The sequence below is a fragment of the Mauremys reevesii genome, linkage group 4 (assembly GCF_016161935.1).
Source record: "Mauremys reevesii isolate NIE-2019 linkage group 4, ASM1616193v1, whole genome shotgun sequence".
In the NCBI taxonomy this organism is placed as follows: domain Eukaryota; kingdom Metazoa; phylum Chordata; order Testudines; family Geoemydidae; genus Mauremys; species Mauremys reevesii.
Window position 1 is genome coordinate 55,068,051 of NC_052626.1, and position 14,598 is coordinate 55,082,648.

Consider the following 14,598-nt stretch of genomic DNA (forward strand, 5'->3'; position numbering starts at 1 on the left):
ATAGATAAAAGTGATTAAATACTCCTGATTATCCCTGACCAATATGTAATGGATTTACAGCCCTTTCAATTAGTCAGTATTTGCTTAGGACTCATTATTTTGTCTTTGGTTAAGTAATCAGCCCAGAGACTCATGTTCTGTCTAATTCCTTTGAGCCAAGTGGGTACAGGGCACCTGACCTTTGAAATGGCCATAGCTGGAAGGCAAGAATAACCACTACTCCAGCAGAGACACTGGCTATTCTAGCTAATCCTGACCCCACAGGCCAGATCAATGCACCTTAGTTTGCTACTAATGTCCTTACATCAAAATGATGGTTTAGAAATGTGGATCTATCTTCCCTCCTCGCCCCCTCCCCCCACCCGATCCCCATTAGCTGTTCTACCAGCAGAGCAGTTCAATAGTCACTACCATAAATAAAAGGGGTACCTTGTCCTGGAATCAAGACACTGTAACTAATGTCAACCACTATGAAAATGTATAACTTTGGTAGTCACAAAGAAGCCCTTATGTGAGGTAGTTAACCATGCTATTATCTTTTTAACCATTAGGCCAAACAGAATAGGTTGGAAACAATTTTATAGAAAGGGGTGAAAAAAATCAATAATAATAATAATCAATTATAATTTTACCATTTTCTAGCATTTCCATCTGAATAGTAAACTATAGGAGAGTTACCAGTTCTTCTGTAAAAATGTATTTTGATGTTTAAGTGAAGCTGTGACAGTCAACAGAACACCAACACATAAAACCAGTGGCAAACAGGAGGATAAAGATAGATTGTTACTAAAAGTGTTGCTTTTTCACATAATTAATCTCTTTCCCCCAGAAGAGAATAGGGCTAGCTTTTAAGATATTGGACTTGAAGGACAGCCAAAAAAGGTGTTTTAATCTCTGTTTTACAGAACTGAGGAATTAGAGAACCTATAAGACATCTATATTTCTCATGTAAACTAAGGGTACGTCCAGACTACCCACCAGATCGGCAGGTAGCTATCGATTTATCAGAGATCGATATATCGCGTCTCATCTAGACACGATATATTGATCCCGAACGCGCTCCCCGTCGACTCCAGAACTCCACCAAAGTGAGCAGCGGTAGCGGAGTCGACGGGGGAGCTGCGGCCATCGATCCCGTGACGTGAGGACGGGAGGTAAGTCAGAATAAGATATGTTGACTTCAGCTACGGTATTCCCGTAGCTGAAGTTGCGTATCTTACATCGATACCCCCCCTAGTGTAGACCAGACCTAACACATGACAAGTTTGCAAGCTGCTTCATGACTTCACTAGCATCCTGCAATGTTTGTTGGAATACCTGCACTGGGGAGTATTACGGTACTTTCCTTCTAATACATATGAGATTTGTTGTAAACAGAGGCCAACAATAACCCAATCCAGAGTTACTCAACCCCCTTATTAGTGTCCTCATATATATACTATATTCTAAATGTAGAAACACCTTTTCATCTTAAGAACATTTTGAACAGTTCTCATTACTGGAATGCAAACAAAAAATGGCTGCCTTCTAATCTAGTGTTGTTTCATGCTAACATCTTATGATGTATAGTCAACTTGTCATGATTCCAAGACTGAAATAAATAAATAAATACGCTTCTAGAAAAAATAAAAGTGATCATTGATTCCTACTGTCTTCCAGAAAATTATGGGGACAATTGATTTCTGATAATAATGAATAAACCTCATCAGGCATGTGAACAAAAATCTATTTTTTATGTTTTTATTATTTTGGTCTCCACTTACTGTGAGATGCTGGAAAAGCCACGCTCTCATGATATTTGTTGCTACTTTGGGAAAAATGCCTCTTTTCTTCTGACGTTTTTTGTCCTTGTCTGGATCATCATCGTCCCCTGTACCAGGTGAGGCTACGCTGTTGTCTAAACCATCCCCTAAAAGAAAGAACAAAATAAGTGGAAGGAGACATAATAAAATAATATATAAACTAAAAGGTATCGTTAATTATTGGGAAACTAATACAGCCTTATTTTGATTTGATAGAACATCAGGCACATGCATTTTCTCATTAAATATGATTGCTGATACAAATATGTAAAAATTAGGAACCATGTCTCTCCAAATACTAATTTTGTGTCTCACACATGCACATATCATTAATTCAATTATAATTGTGTGCTTGACATAGTGCAATAGCTCTTAGTCAATTACAGGATTCAATGTGGGAAAACCTGCCACAAGAAAACCCATTCACTGTAAATGCATGCCTACAACCCTACTGAATACATACTGTATGTATTCAACTTAGATGTTCTGTCGTCTATATATTCTAGGCCTTCTGCATAGGTGACAGTAACTGTGTCACTGTTCAGTGCACATAACACACTGTCAGATCAGCCCCCTCCCATAACTATCACCTCCCTACACACACACACTGTGTATGATCCTGCACATAGCATTTGCATGACATGAAAACTTCTACATCTCTGCATCAGTGATCATTATCATTAAAAAAAAATGCACATCAAGGTAGGGTGCTCACTTAATCAGAACTTTCCATCAACATCTTTCTCTTCTGTGCTTTTCCCTGGCATTAATTGTGCATTAGCAAAAATCATTTACTTTTAACAGTCATAGTTATTTTTTCTTGCCCTCCAGCAAAAATGCCTTGAAAGCCTGCCTGGAGGGCATCTAAATTATGTATCTGAAAAACTCTTCTGGCAAGGCATTGCAGGACCCCTACTTTCTTAAAATTCATACGAGCACGTCTTCCTGTTTTTGGGAAGGCATCAATCAAGAGCAGCAATATATGCCATATTCCTACATTAATATTTGAACTAATAACTTTTAAAAAAGGAAAGAAACAAGATCCGACTTGTGGCATAATCAAATGCAAAATAAATGAAGAATACTGGGACAGCACTGAGACTTTATAGATTGCTATGTTTTCCTTACACATCATTAGCCTGGAGCCACACGAAAGAGGAAAACAGAGAAGTGGAGAGTTTATGCTCCCTGCTGGTGTTTAAGAAGCCGAGGTCCTGGAAGGACATCTGGGAATTGCGCTGAGACGGTGGTTTTTGTAATTTAAGAATAGACATTCATTAGCAGTAAATGCCATAAATCCCATGCTAAGTAAAAACCTTGTCCAAGAAAGCCTAAAACAATAAACTCTGTGCTCAATGTAGCCTGAGCTAGACGCTCCATAGCTTCCTGAGGAATGCTATAGATCCACGAGCTAATTCCTATAGCCTCTTCTAGCTCTTTAGTGCTACTAAAACAAATACATTACTGCTACATATAGACCATTTACTTCCAAACTTTTATTTCAGCTTCATCTATTTCCCCTGTGTCCACTCACCCTTCTTCCACCACCTCCCCTTGCAAAAAAAACCCCACAACCCTCCTGGACCGAGAAATGGAAAAGCCACAGCAAAGAGCTGGCAGATTAATTTTATTGACATTTCCATTTTCACTGCAATGTGATACTCTCCATCACATGGAAGAGATGACCCTCACTATTTACAGACTGACAGGCCACTTCATTACAACCACCCTGCCCCAAGGCAGAGCAGCTCCCTTCCATCTGCCCAAACACCAGAGCAAGACCCCGAAGTTGCTGCTCTCTTTTTTGTTGGCTTCTGTTAATGATAAATAAAGGTGAGTCAAATGGGTGCAAAAATAATCAAAAAAAATGATGCCTGGTCCTATACAATGTCACAAACCAATTACTTTTGAGAAATGTTGGTTATTCAGAATGAACTCCTTCCTACCAGGATGTCCCCGTGTTTCCCACCCCCTACCCATACCCCTTGTATGCATGTACGTATACACACACATACACACACACACACACACACACACACACACACACACACACACACACACACACCCTTTCCACTATGCCAAGGAACTGCTGCAAGGCAAATTCTCACAAACACTAATGGCTTCTGACTGCTCCTTGGCAACCCCAGCATTTTAACCTGGGTGGATGTGCTCTCCAAAATACAGACACTGGAGCTATCTCATCAGCTGTTCATGTGACACAGATGGAGAGTGGCTATTAGGAGCCAGGCAATGGGCCTTGGGGATCTGAGGTGCTGTACTGTAGCCTCAGGCAGTTTTGAAAAGCAGTACCCGGAGATGCGGGGGGGGGGGGGGGGGAAGGGAAAACGCCACACTGAAAGTGCAAGTTTGAAGTCAGTCAGTCTGTTTGTCTGTCTATCGTCTAGATAAAGATATCTTTGTTTCCTTATGTAAAATCTAGGTGTGTATGCACATACTGCATGTAGATATAAAATCTTCTTTCCTTCAGTCTCTGTCCCTTTCTTAGTACAGAGACATATACACATATATAAATGATCCCTATGCCTCTGTTGACGTACGTGTGTGTGTGTGTGTGTTTGTGTTTAAACAGCTAAAATCACCAATAGTCTTAAAGCATTATTTAGACCTTTTGGAGAGGTTGTGAATATCCTTGCTTTAAACGGCAAATAATAGTGCAGGAGATGAAAGTTCAGCTAAAGCTTGCAGTGCCTTTTCCACCTAATCAATGGTATAAGAGATGAGAGACAGTGTTTCCTTAATCTCTCCCCTTACCCCATGAAAGGAAATTTAAGTATAGCGCCTCCAAATTACATCAGTAGATGAAAACTCACTGTAAGATTTGTGTTCCGAGATACCTGAGTTACGGAGGGAAAAAAATCCCACAGACAAACCAACCACAACTGGGCACTATGTGCAAACTAAGGGCTCAGTCCTGCAAATCCTTACTGCCCTGTGTTCAGTGGGGCTACTCACATTAGCAAACACGACACTTAAATGACTAGTGCATTTAGAATGGAATATTTACTTCTTAGATATTGATTCTGGTTTCAGTTACACTAGTGTAAATCAGGAGTAACTCCTGTGAACTCAGAGGAGTTACGTCATCACTGATGAGATCAGAAACAGATTTTAGATCCTTTAAATGCTATCTCAGACCAGATTAGTTGCATTTGAAATACTTCTTGCATCTGAAGAAGTGGGTATTCACCCACGAAAGCTCATGCTGCAGAACGTCTGTTAGTCTATAAGGTGCCACAGGATTCTTTGTTGCATTTGAAATACTGTTATATAAAAAGGAAGCATATTTTAATTATTTGAGGGTCCAGTTCCACCTTCCTTACTGCATGATTGGGCTCACTGATTTGACCACTCATATACCAAGGTACTGGGCAACATGCATAAGAATGGTAGAATCAAGCCTCAAATGTTGGGAAGTTGCTACAATACGTATGACTTCAGTGGAGTAACCCTGGATTTATACTGGTGAAACGGAGACCAGATTTTGACCCACTGTCTGTCTCTTTATCCCACAGCAGCAAAAACTGGTGGGGCCAATAGTCCACTGCCTTGCACAATGTGTACTCATTTACCCCTTTGTAGAGAGAGTGCAACGTAGTGTTTTGCATTCTCTTTGTACAGGGGTAAATGACTACACAGGGTCCAAGTCAGTGGAGAAAGAGGCATAGTGCCTTACTTGCTTACAATCCCATTCTAGATTCTAAGCACTGTATAGTACGCTCAGTAACACCCATGGGAAGGGAACAGAGCGCATGGTGTGCAAGGAAGTGGAATATCGACCCCCATGGTTTTTTGCTGTTATGGGATAAGTAGATAGACGGGGGTCAAAATCTGGTCTCAGTTTCTCCAGTATAAATCCAGGGTTACCTCATTGAGCTAGCATGCATTGTTGCTCCCCTCAAATGGAAGAGTTTGTGGAAATGGCAGGGATCCTGGAGGTTAGGGACAAAGCTCACTGGCCTGAGGGATCATTGGGGACTAACAGTTCCAATTCTGCAGAGGGGCTGCCTGACCACACTGCTCTCCTTGGCAGTACAGCTTACAAGACTCTATACTGTTAATATTCTGCCATCCCAATTACTCCTATGCTGTACTCCCCTTCAAGGGAAGGAATATGGCAGAGCTGCAGTTAATGCTGCTTAGAGAGCTGTTCCTATGGCATCTGAATAGGATTTTCGAATTTCATTGATGCACATGGAAGATACCAAATTCTTACTCTAAGGAAAATGGTAACCCAACAGGATAATCACAGAAGCCTGGTACCAACACAGGTCCAAACTCCAGGAGCAGTTCTACTGCCACTATCATAACTAGCAAGGCAGCCAGAAAACTGTTTCTGGCAAACTATGTTGCAGAACTCAGCATCTGAGTTTCACCATCATCAGGTCAGGTAGCTGATAGCCACATTATTGTTGAACAAAAGAGAGAAAGGATACACCTTAACTAGGAGAAAAAACAATTCACCATTGTACTAAAAATAATGCAACTACTTTAACAGGTATGAGTTTTGGAAAGAAAAAACAAATGGTGTAGATAATATAATATAGTGCAGTGCAGATGCAGTTTTTTACGAAAAACCACTGAGGGATTGTTCAGGCCCAATAGTTTAATGGAGGGGGAGTTCTGCATGAAAATCATGTGTGGGAATTCATATGTACACACATTTGCACCTGCCTTTATTTGTTTAAATTTATAACTGGAGCTCTGGGTGCGGTACAACTATTATAAACCAAGTATCTCAATAGATCAATAAGAGCAACCCCCAACAGAAACAAACTGCCTCTTTTCCAACTATCCAACCTCTGGTCATATGGAAAAAGCCTGGGAAAACAGGCTTATAGTATGCTCCGAAGTCACACAACCTGTGCTGTAGGTGACTAAGGTAGGAGGAAAACCAGGTCAAGAATCAAGGACCCCTCTCCCAGAGCACCTTATTTCCATCCCACTCTTGTTTAAACCACTGGGCTCTTGGCTTGAGTGCCTCAGTTGATCACAACTCCTTTACAGAGCTTGTTAAAAATTTATAATCCCTGTATATGTTAATTAATTTTGTCTCACAACAGCCTGCAGAGTAAAAATAATTATTAACCCCATTTAACTGATGAGAAAACTGAGGCACAGTGAGACGATGGATTAGATGGTACCTTTAAGATGCAGCCCATGGTAAGAAGGCTCCAGGAACTCCAAGTATGCAGTATTACTATACATCTTTATGAAGTACATGTTTATTCTCCTGCTGCATCAGTCCTGCTCTGTAAGCAATATGAAAGGGGGGGGGGAACATAGCCCTACCTCTTTGTGTATTTTCAAGTAATAAGATCTTGGACTTTTCAGGGTACAAGGACTACAATTCCTTTTGGCTCTTACACAGTCCACCCAAGGATGGTGGGAGGAACATCCAGGTATTTTTCTGTGCACCCAACTAAGGGCCCTTCAGAATGTGAACCTGCAGTGACTGGTACAAGATCACTCAGAAAGTCACTCAAAGAGCAGGAATAGAACTTAGGTTTCCTGAGTCCCAGTGTGGTGCCTTTATCATAAAGCCATCCTTCCTCCCTTAGTGGCATTTTAGTGTGTTTCCCTTAAGGAACAAGCCCCTGTTTGCAGGCTTTAGTTAACTATATACTCCCTTGCGACACTTGGCAATGAATGAAGGAATTACATATGTTGAACAACTACAGAACACTAAAAAGAACAGCTATATACAACTATATACAGGAAATGGAAAGTAGATCACTCTCTTAGCAAGCTAAGAGTGTGAAGGAACAGGGGGGTTCTGCCTGAAGCCATGTGGCAGTAAGAGGGAACTGGAGAGGCACAGACCCACACGGCCTATTATACCCTTGGCTGAGAGCACAAGGTGACACAGGACTCACATGCAGGTCAATATGCGCTGCTAAGAAAACCTTCCAGCTCTGACGCATGGTGCATATGCACACCCACGTTTGGAATGCATATAGAGACCCTCATTCGAAAAAAAATTACATATGTCAATGGCAAAATACCAAAGGATATACTGATCACCCCAAGAGGGAGAATAAAAAAAGTTGAATGTGATATTTTCTGTTCCTGGATGGGTGTCTCTCTTTGTTCTTTATGTTCTGACCCTTTCAGTGAGGCATTTATTATAAATATTCAATTTCTTTACTTTAGGGAGGGGAAAGACATTTCAGGTATTTTTGAGGTTTTCTGTCATCTACATATGCTATTGAAGTTGATGATTGAAGAGATCCTGCAGAAATAACTCCTGTAACTTTAATTTTTATCATTTTTCCCCTTTATTATTTTCCTGGCTTCTTTTTTAAAATTGTTTTTATTTTTTTTTAATAAGTTTGAAATTAAGAGAAAAGCAGAGACTGGTGGTTTTTTTGTTTAGTATTAGGGTTTTTTTGGTGTTCATAACTATCAGCTTTTAAAGCTGAGGTTTACTTGTGAAGTGAATGCACAGTTTCACAAGGACTATGGTTTAAACTAAAATGCTGATCAACTATTTGTGTAGCCTTTTGTTTTGGGAGAAGGCTTCTGTGTGCAGGGATAAAAATCAATAGATTCATGTTTAGTACTTTATAATCTAACATTTTTTCACATCAGGTGGGGAAAATGTTCTGATATGGACATGGGGAACTGTAAGGAAACCTGCTAATTACTGATCTCTCTTACCATCCTGCTGTGCTAAACTGTCTGGACATGTTAAAGTGAAATTTTTCTGTGATTTTCGAGTGACTAGTTCATGGCCCACTGCCATGGAGTGCAGGAGAAGAGATGAAATGCTTTAGTTTACATGCAACATTTACTGACTGTGTGGGTTTTCCGACATTAAAGAGGGGACAGTGACCCATGCCACCTTTTTCACACTCAAAAGAGCACTGAAAAAACAGTCTTCATAGGCTTACCTCAGGCTTCTCTGGCCCTTAACACCCTCCCCCCAGGGTATGGGCAGAAAGAGAAAAAAGAAGGGATTTTATGCTCCTTTCTCTTCAACTTTTCAGGCTGTATAAGCAGCATTTAGCAAATTCAGCCCCCAAATGGCTCCAAATGCTCTGAGCTGCAGGGGCTCATCCTTTGTTAGCCTCCCTCTATTTACACAGGATTTACGCAGGCTCTCCACTGAAGAGACCACATGTTTCTGACAGAAAGCACTTCCATTCACACCACATCAGGCAACAGGATTGTAACCACCGCAGCTTCACGCTGACCTGAGATTAGGGATTTCAGCAACATTGAGATGGTAACAATCTGCTAACTAACAAAATTATCCATGGAGAACTCTTCTGTTTACTCCAGTTTAAACTGCCATGGCCAGAGAGATGAGATTATTTAAAAGAACAATTTAGAACTAGCAACTGTCGAGAAAATGTATATCCAGTTACAAATAATTTACACAGAAAAATATGATGTTAGAAGGAAAATCAGACTGCAGCTTGGATTAAAACCACTTCACCCACTGGCTGGAGACATAAAGTGTAAAAACAGACAGATGGACACATATGTAAATGTGGCTGTATTTTTTTCCCTGGATCTGGCAAGTTAGTATACTAGTATAGTTTAATAATTTATTTTCCATAGTATTTTTACTTTGATTAACAGATCCACCGCAACATCCTTGTGGTATTGCAGGAAGAGATTCATTCCTGTGATTCTGCTTGCTGTGAACACTGCCCAACAACCAAACTGTAATTACGAGACCTTTCTAGGCCCCACCTATTAGGAGTCAATCTTGAAACCTGATATCACGCTGGTAATTTTGATTTTAACTCAGTTTGGTCAGTCAGTATTTCTGTGCCAAGGATTTTCAAATTAAATATATATATACACAAGAAAAATGTTTGTGGTCATGAAGCTTGTGGTTTCTATTTAACAGTCCTTTCACAGGGCAATAGAAAATGAGATTTTTAAAAAGTTTTGTTATGTTAATGCAATGAATTGCTTTGGCTCTACAGCAAAGGACAAAACAATTTACTTTTATAATACTCAGTAATACATACATGCATCTGATAAGCACATATAAAAGTACATAGTATATTATAAAGTTCTTCACAGTACATCATAATAAAGCTCTTCTGGGCACTCTAATGATTCATTTTTAGTGATCTCTCAAATGCCCTTATCCACAGTTAACACTCAGATTTTATTAAGGAGGAAAGCAGGGACAAATGTCCACTTAAGTCCCAGCTCTCAAATTCAACTCTGCTTGCACTGCACTACCTAAAGCTAAAGCTTTTTTAATGTTCTATTCACCTCCCCTGTGTGGCATTTCTGCTAACACAGAGTTCACAATCTTTCAGCCCCAAACACAGAAGGCTGCTATCTTCAAGTCATCCAAGGAATGTGCCAGATACTATCATCTCTCCTTCAATACAAAGAACCAGAGAGAGAGAAAGAGAGAGAGAGACCAAAAGAAGACCATACTGATCAGGTTACTAGTGTCCAGAAAGCCTTTCCCGGAATGCTAAATGTTAATCTTTGAACCAGCAAATGTTATAATTAAGATCCTTGAAGCTGAGGAAAAAACTAGCCTGAGAAGTTAACAAAGGTAATACATTTGAAATTGTGGGTCTCTTTTGCACAGCTAGGTCCCAGTCTTGCACTCCTTGCTCTGGCAAACCTGCCACTAAACACTCCTTATTCAAGCAAAACTGCCATTGACTTCAGTAAGAAGTGCAGGACCAGCCCCTGGTCTTGTTCAACCAAATGGAAATACAGGCACTGCACAATTCCTAAACAGAGACATATTAATACTTGTGGTTCATTATGATTTATGATTCTCTTCCCTTCAAAAGTGAAACTCATTGGTGTGGAGAGAAAGTGCTCAGTGACTTTGCTTTTATACTGTTTGTTAGGATTGTTTTCTCAGCACAAATTGTGAAATATATGCATAGGTTTTGGCACCTATCCTGGAGGAAAACATCATTAAATTATCGTTTACGTATTTTGCCTGCTTTAGAATAATTACTTTCAAGTAACTGAATGTAAATAGCTGTTATTCTGATTAAATTTTTAATCATGCTAAATATGGTCACACAAAATGTCCTTCTGCTGATGCCTAAATGGATTTATCTTTAAATTGCTCGTTTTTTATATCCTTAGTGTAATAATTGTATCATTCTCATAGTGCAGTTAAGAATACTAGCTACAACCTCTGAATCAACAAGTCATTAAAGAATTTGAGAGGCAAAAAATAGCCCTAACTTGTTTGCAAAAAGAATTTAGTTCTTCTTCAGAAGTTCATTTTACTTTCTCCTGCTCCTCCCCCCACAAGTTCGTATTGTTAATATTTAAGTATAACTGGGCTATTATTATTATTTGTTTTAGTATGAATAAAATTACCTCACTCAGATGTACATAGTCAAGTGGGTATAAATTAAGAAACTTTATTTGGTTTTAAGTAACTATCAACTTCTATTTCTGATGTCTTAGTATCTGTGTCATGAGTAATATCAAAGAATGTGGGCAGAATAAGTGCAATTAAAATCCTACCTGTAGCTAAAGTTACCTCATTATGTTTAATGTTATCTCATTAATATTTAACCTTTAACAATTTGCAGCTGTTGTTCATAGACAAAGACATACTCTATGCATCTTTTTAAATAAGTAGATAATTTCTAATACTCAAAACTGTTCTTCTTCATAAAACCATACAAGTAGTTTCTTTAATTCCTCCACAATGGGGAATATATATATATATATGTTCTTTACAAAAGAAAATGATGCTTTTGAACATCTCCATCTTTCCTACAATTTTTGTACAATTCAAACAATGGAACATTTTAATGATGTTTCCTATATACAACACTGATAAACATGCAGTTGGATACAAATGCCATGTTTTTAAATAGTCATCCCTCTTATTGGTGCCCAATAATACTGCTGTAGTTAGTGGTCTATCAATATTCCCATTAGAAACCCCTATTTGTAGGGGTTTATTACTCAGCTATAAAAATTTGCACTAGCTGAAATGTCACATAAAAGAGCTCAGTTTCAGAGCAATTTTTAAACCATTTTTTAAAAACCTGTTAGGACTGAAAATGTAATATAGAAATTTACCCCTTTAAGATGCTTTCCTCCCCACCCCCCCTGCCCCTTAAACTCCAAATACTTCAATTATTAAAAGGACATTTGTCAGACCATGAGTCCATAAAGGGAATTAGCCTCTTTTGGGATTTACAACAAAAACTGAGAATGGGTGAACATTAAAAGTTTAAAAAGTGGCAACTGTGCATTAATAGGAACAAGTTATAAAAGCTTTTGCCATGCACTCTCTATGGATAAATGGTACACAAATGTGTATTTAATTCATAATACAAATAAGAGAACTAGTCTTCATACACATTCACAGCAGATACCCTAACAGCACCAAAGAAGATGCTTCCTGAGAATGTATATTAAGAAGAATACAAAACAACTCCAAACTGTGTGTGATCTTACATACCATAAGAGCTCCAACACTTATGCACAATGGGGTGGATTAACCCTCTGGGTGCTGCAGACATATATATACACCTCCTCCTAAAGTGTTCATTTGGTTGGCAGTCTGGAAAATGCCAGAATGCGAAGGGTTAAGTTGGAACACTGACACTCTGCTTTTGTCGGTTTAAGTTAAACCCTTTATACTTTAAACATTGTTTTTGTGGTCTAAACAGTATACAGTTTGACTCTAAATAACCCAGGGCCGAATCCAAAGCCCACTGAAATCAGTGGAAAGATGCCCATTGACTTCGGTGGGCTTTGGATCAGGCCCACAATTACTCTGCGTTAGGAGGCCCAAAATGTTTCCAAAAGACTGATTGATAAAGTATGAAATACATATCTCAACCACATACATGTAACAGATATTTTAAAAATGGTTACCAGAGTAGCCTAAAACATGAGTTAAATAAACTAAAGACTTTTAAGAACAAATATTGAAAAACAGAAGCATATAGTGTCTGTTCATTATTAAGTACTTCGGAACTAGCCTCAGACATGAGGGAAGAGACAGCTAAGAATTCCTTAATTCATATACATTATTGAGCTAAAAGAAGCAGGTTGGCAGATACAGGAACACTGTTCAACAAGCTTCAGTTGGCTCACATTAATAACCACTTTGCTGGTTAGACTCAGAACCAGGTCACCTTCCTGCTGCTCAGTAAATGTATTGGATTATTTGGGCCAGGTGTGGCAGAGGCAAGAGGGAGAGAAAAGATCATTGACCTCCTCCACTGGTACTCAGCTCTGGACCTCCTTTGAGTAGTCAGCTGAAACCAGCACAAAGGAATGATGTGTGACTTGGTGGAAACACTAGGAATTCATGGATTTTTGACAAAATCTTTCTGGGAATTGGGGTTGGAAAATGAAAGGCTGGGCAAAAGAAGGGGGAGAAAGAGAGGATGTAGGGCATGGGTTTGTTTTAATTTTAAGTCTATTTAAAAACTCATGGCTCAAAGCAAGGAATGACAAAACCACTCTGGGACTTGGTGCTCTGCTGTGCCATCCCTGAACCTAAGATGTGATTTTGAGTCACAGCAGAGGTGGTATTCAGTGCCTGGGACGATGGAGTGACTTATGTCATACATGGCCCCTCTATGTGATTAAAGCATGGGCTTCAAAAGAAATTCCATCTAGTCCCCTTCCTAGGGGACAATGTTGGTTATGCAATGGGGCCTCATGTGGACAAAACTAGGTGACTTGTAGAGTTTTCTCTGTCCTAAGGGTATGTCTATACTACCCCCCAAATCGACGCACGTACACCACCTCGGCAGGATGAGTAAGCGTAGTTGACGGGGGAGCCACGGCAGTCAACTTGCCGCCATGAGGATGGCCAGGTAAGTCAAACTAAGATACTTTGACTTCAGCTACGTGAATAGTGTAGCTGAAGCTGCGTATCTTAGTTCCACCCCCCCTGCTAGTGTAGCCCAGGCCTAAGTTTCAAGGGGCTAAAAGTGAGTTTGCTCCCAAAGGCAAGCTTTTCCTAGGTTCACCTAGCCTATTAGAGAACTGACATCTATGCCATATGAGCAGATCTAAACCCTACCAACCAAGTGGCAGTCTAGGCTAAATAGGCTGATGCAGCAAATTTGCAGATCTTGATCACACTAGGCAAGGGAGTCATTCTTCTCAGTGATAAAGTCAGTGAATGCACTCTTGAGGAGATAAAAAATTAAGTACCAGCTGACTTTGCACCATTTGAGTGAAGTATTCACTGCTGACCCAGTACAACAGAATTGTCATGTTCTGACACTAGCTAGGAATCATTGTAGAAGTGATCAAGTTTGTTTCTTTACTGCAAGACTACTTATAAAAGCAGCTTCTCAACTGGTGAACAGCGCAATTTTCAGCTTGACAATGCATAGTATATATTTATGTATTGCGTCTGCAAGCTACTTTATACAGCCCCCATATCCCCCTTAAAAAACTCATCATAGTTCTTAGTGTCATAATTTCACATTAAGATCTGATAGTTATTAGAGGCAACAGGAACTTCACACTGAGACATTAAAGAGAAAACTGCAATTTCATATTAAGACATTTCTACTTGATTTTACTATCTCAGCTTTTTAAACACTTGTGTGGTTTATACAGCACTTAGTAATCACAATGGAGTTGCAGTATTGTCTAGTAAAGACAGCTGGGTTCTATTTTCTTCTCTGTCATTGACTTACTAAGTGACTGCGGGTAGAGAGGTTTCCAAGTGCCCAAGTGAATTAGAAGCGCAAGTTCCACTGAAAAATGCTTTGAGATGCTTGTGTGGCAGCCCTTAGTATTGATTATTTATTATTTTTATTAATGTATTATTATTATT

The 14,598-nt window shown here is 39.4% G+C and overlaps 1 protein-coding gene across 9 annotated transcripts in view; it reads right to left on the reverse strand.

The window, feature by feature from the left end:
• MEIS2 (Meis homeobox 2) overlaps positions 1–14,598 on the reverse strand; it is a 188,806-nt gene that overhangs the window by 126,444 nt on the left and 47,764 nt on the right. For all 9 annotated transcript variants that reach the window (XM_039537025.1, XM_039537027.1, XM_039537023.1 and 6 more), the window contains one exon: positions 1,764–1,909. In XM_039537025.1, coding sequence (XP_039392959.1) covers positions 1,764–1,909 — 146 coding nt within the window. The remainder of the gene's footprint in view (positions 1–1,763; positions 1,910–14,598) is intronic.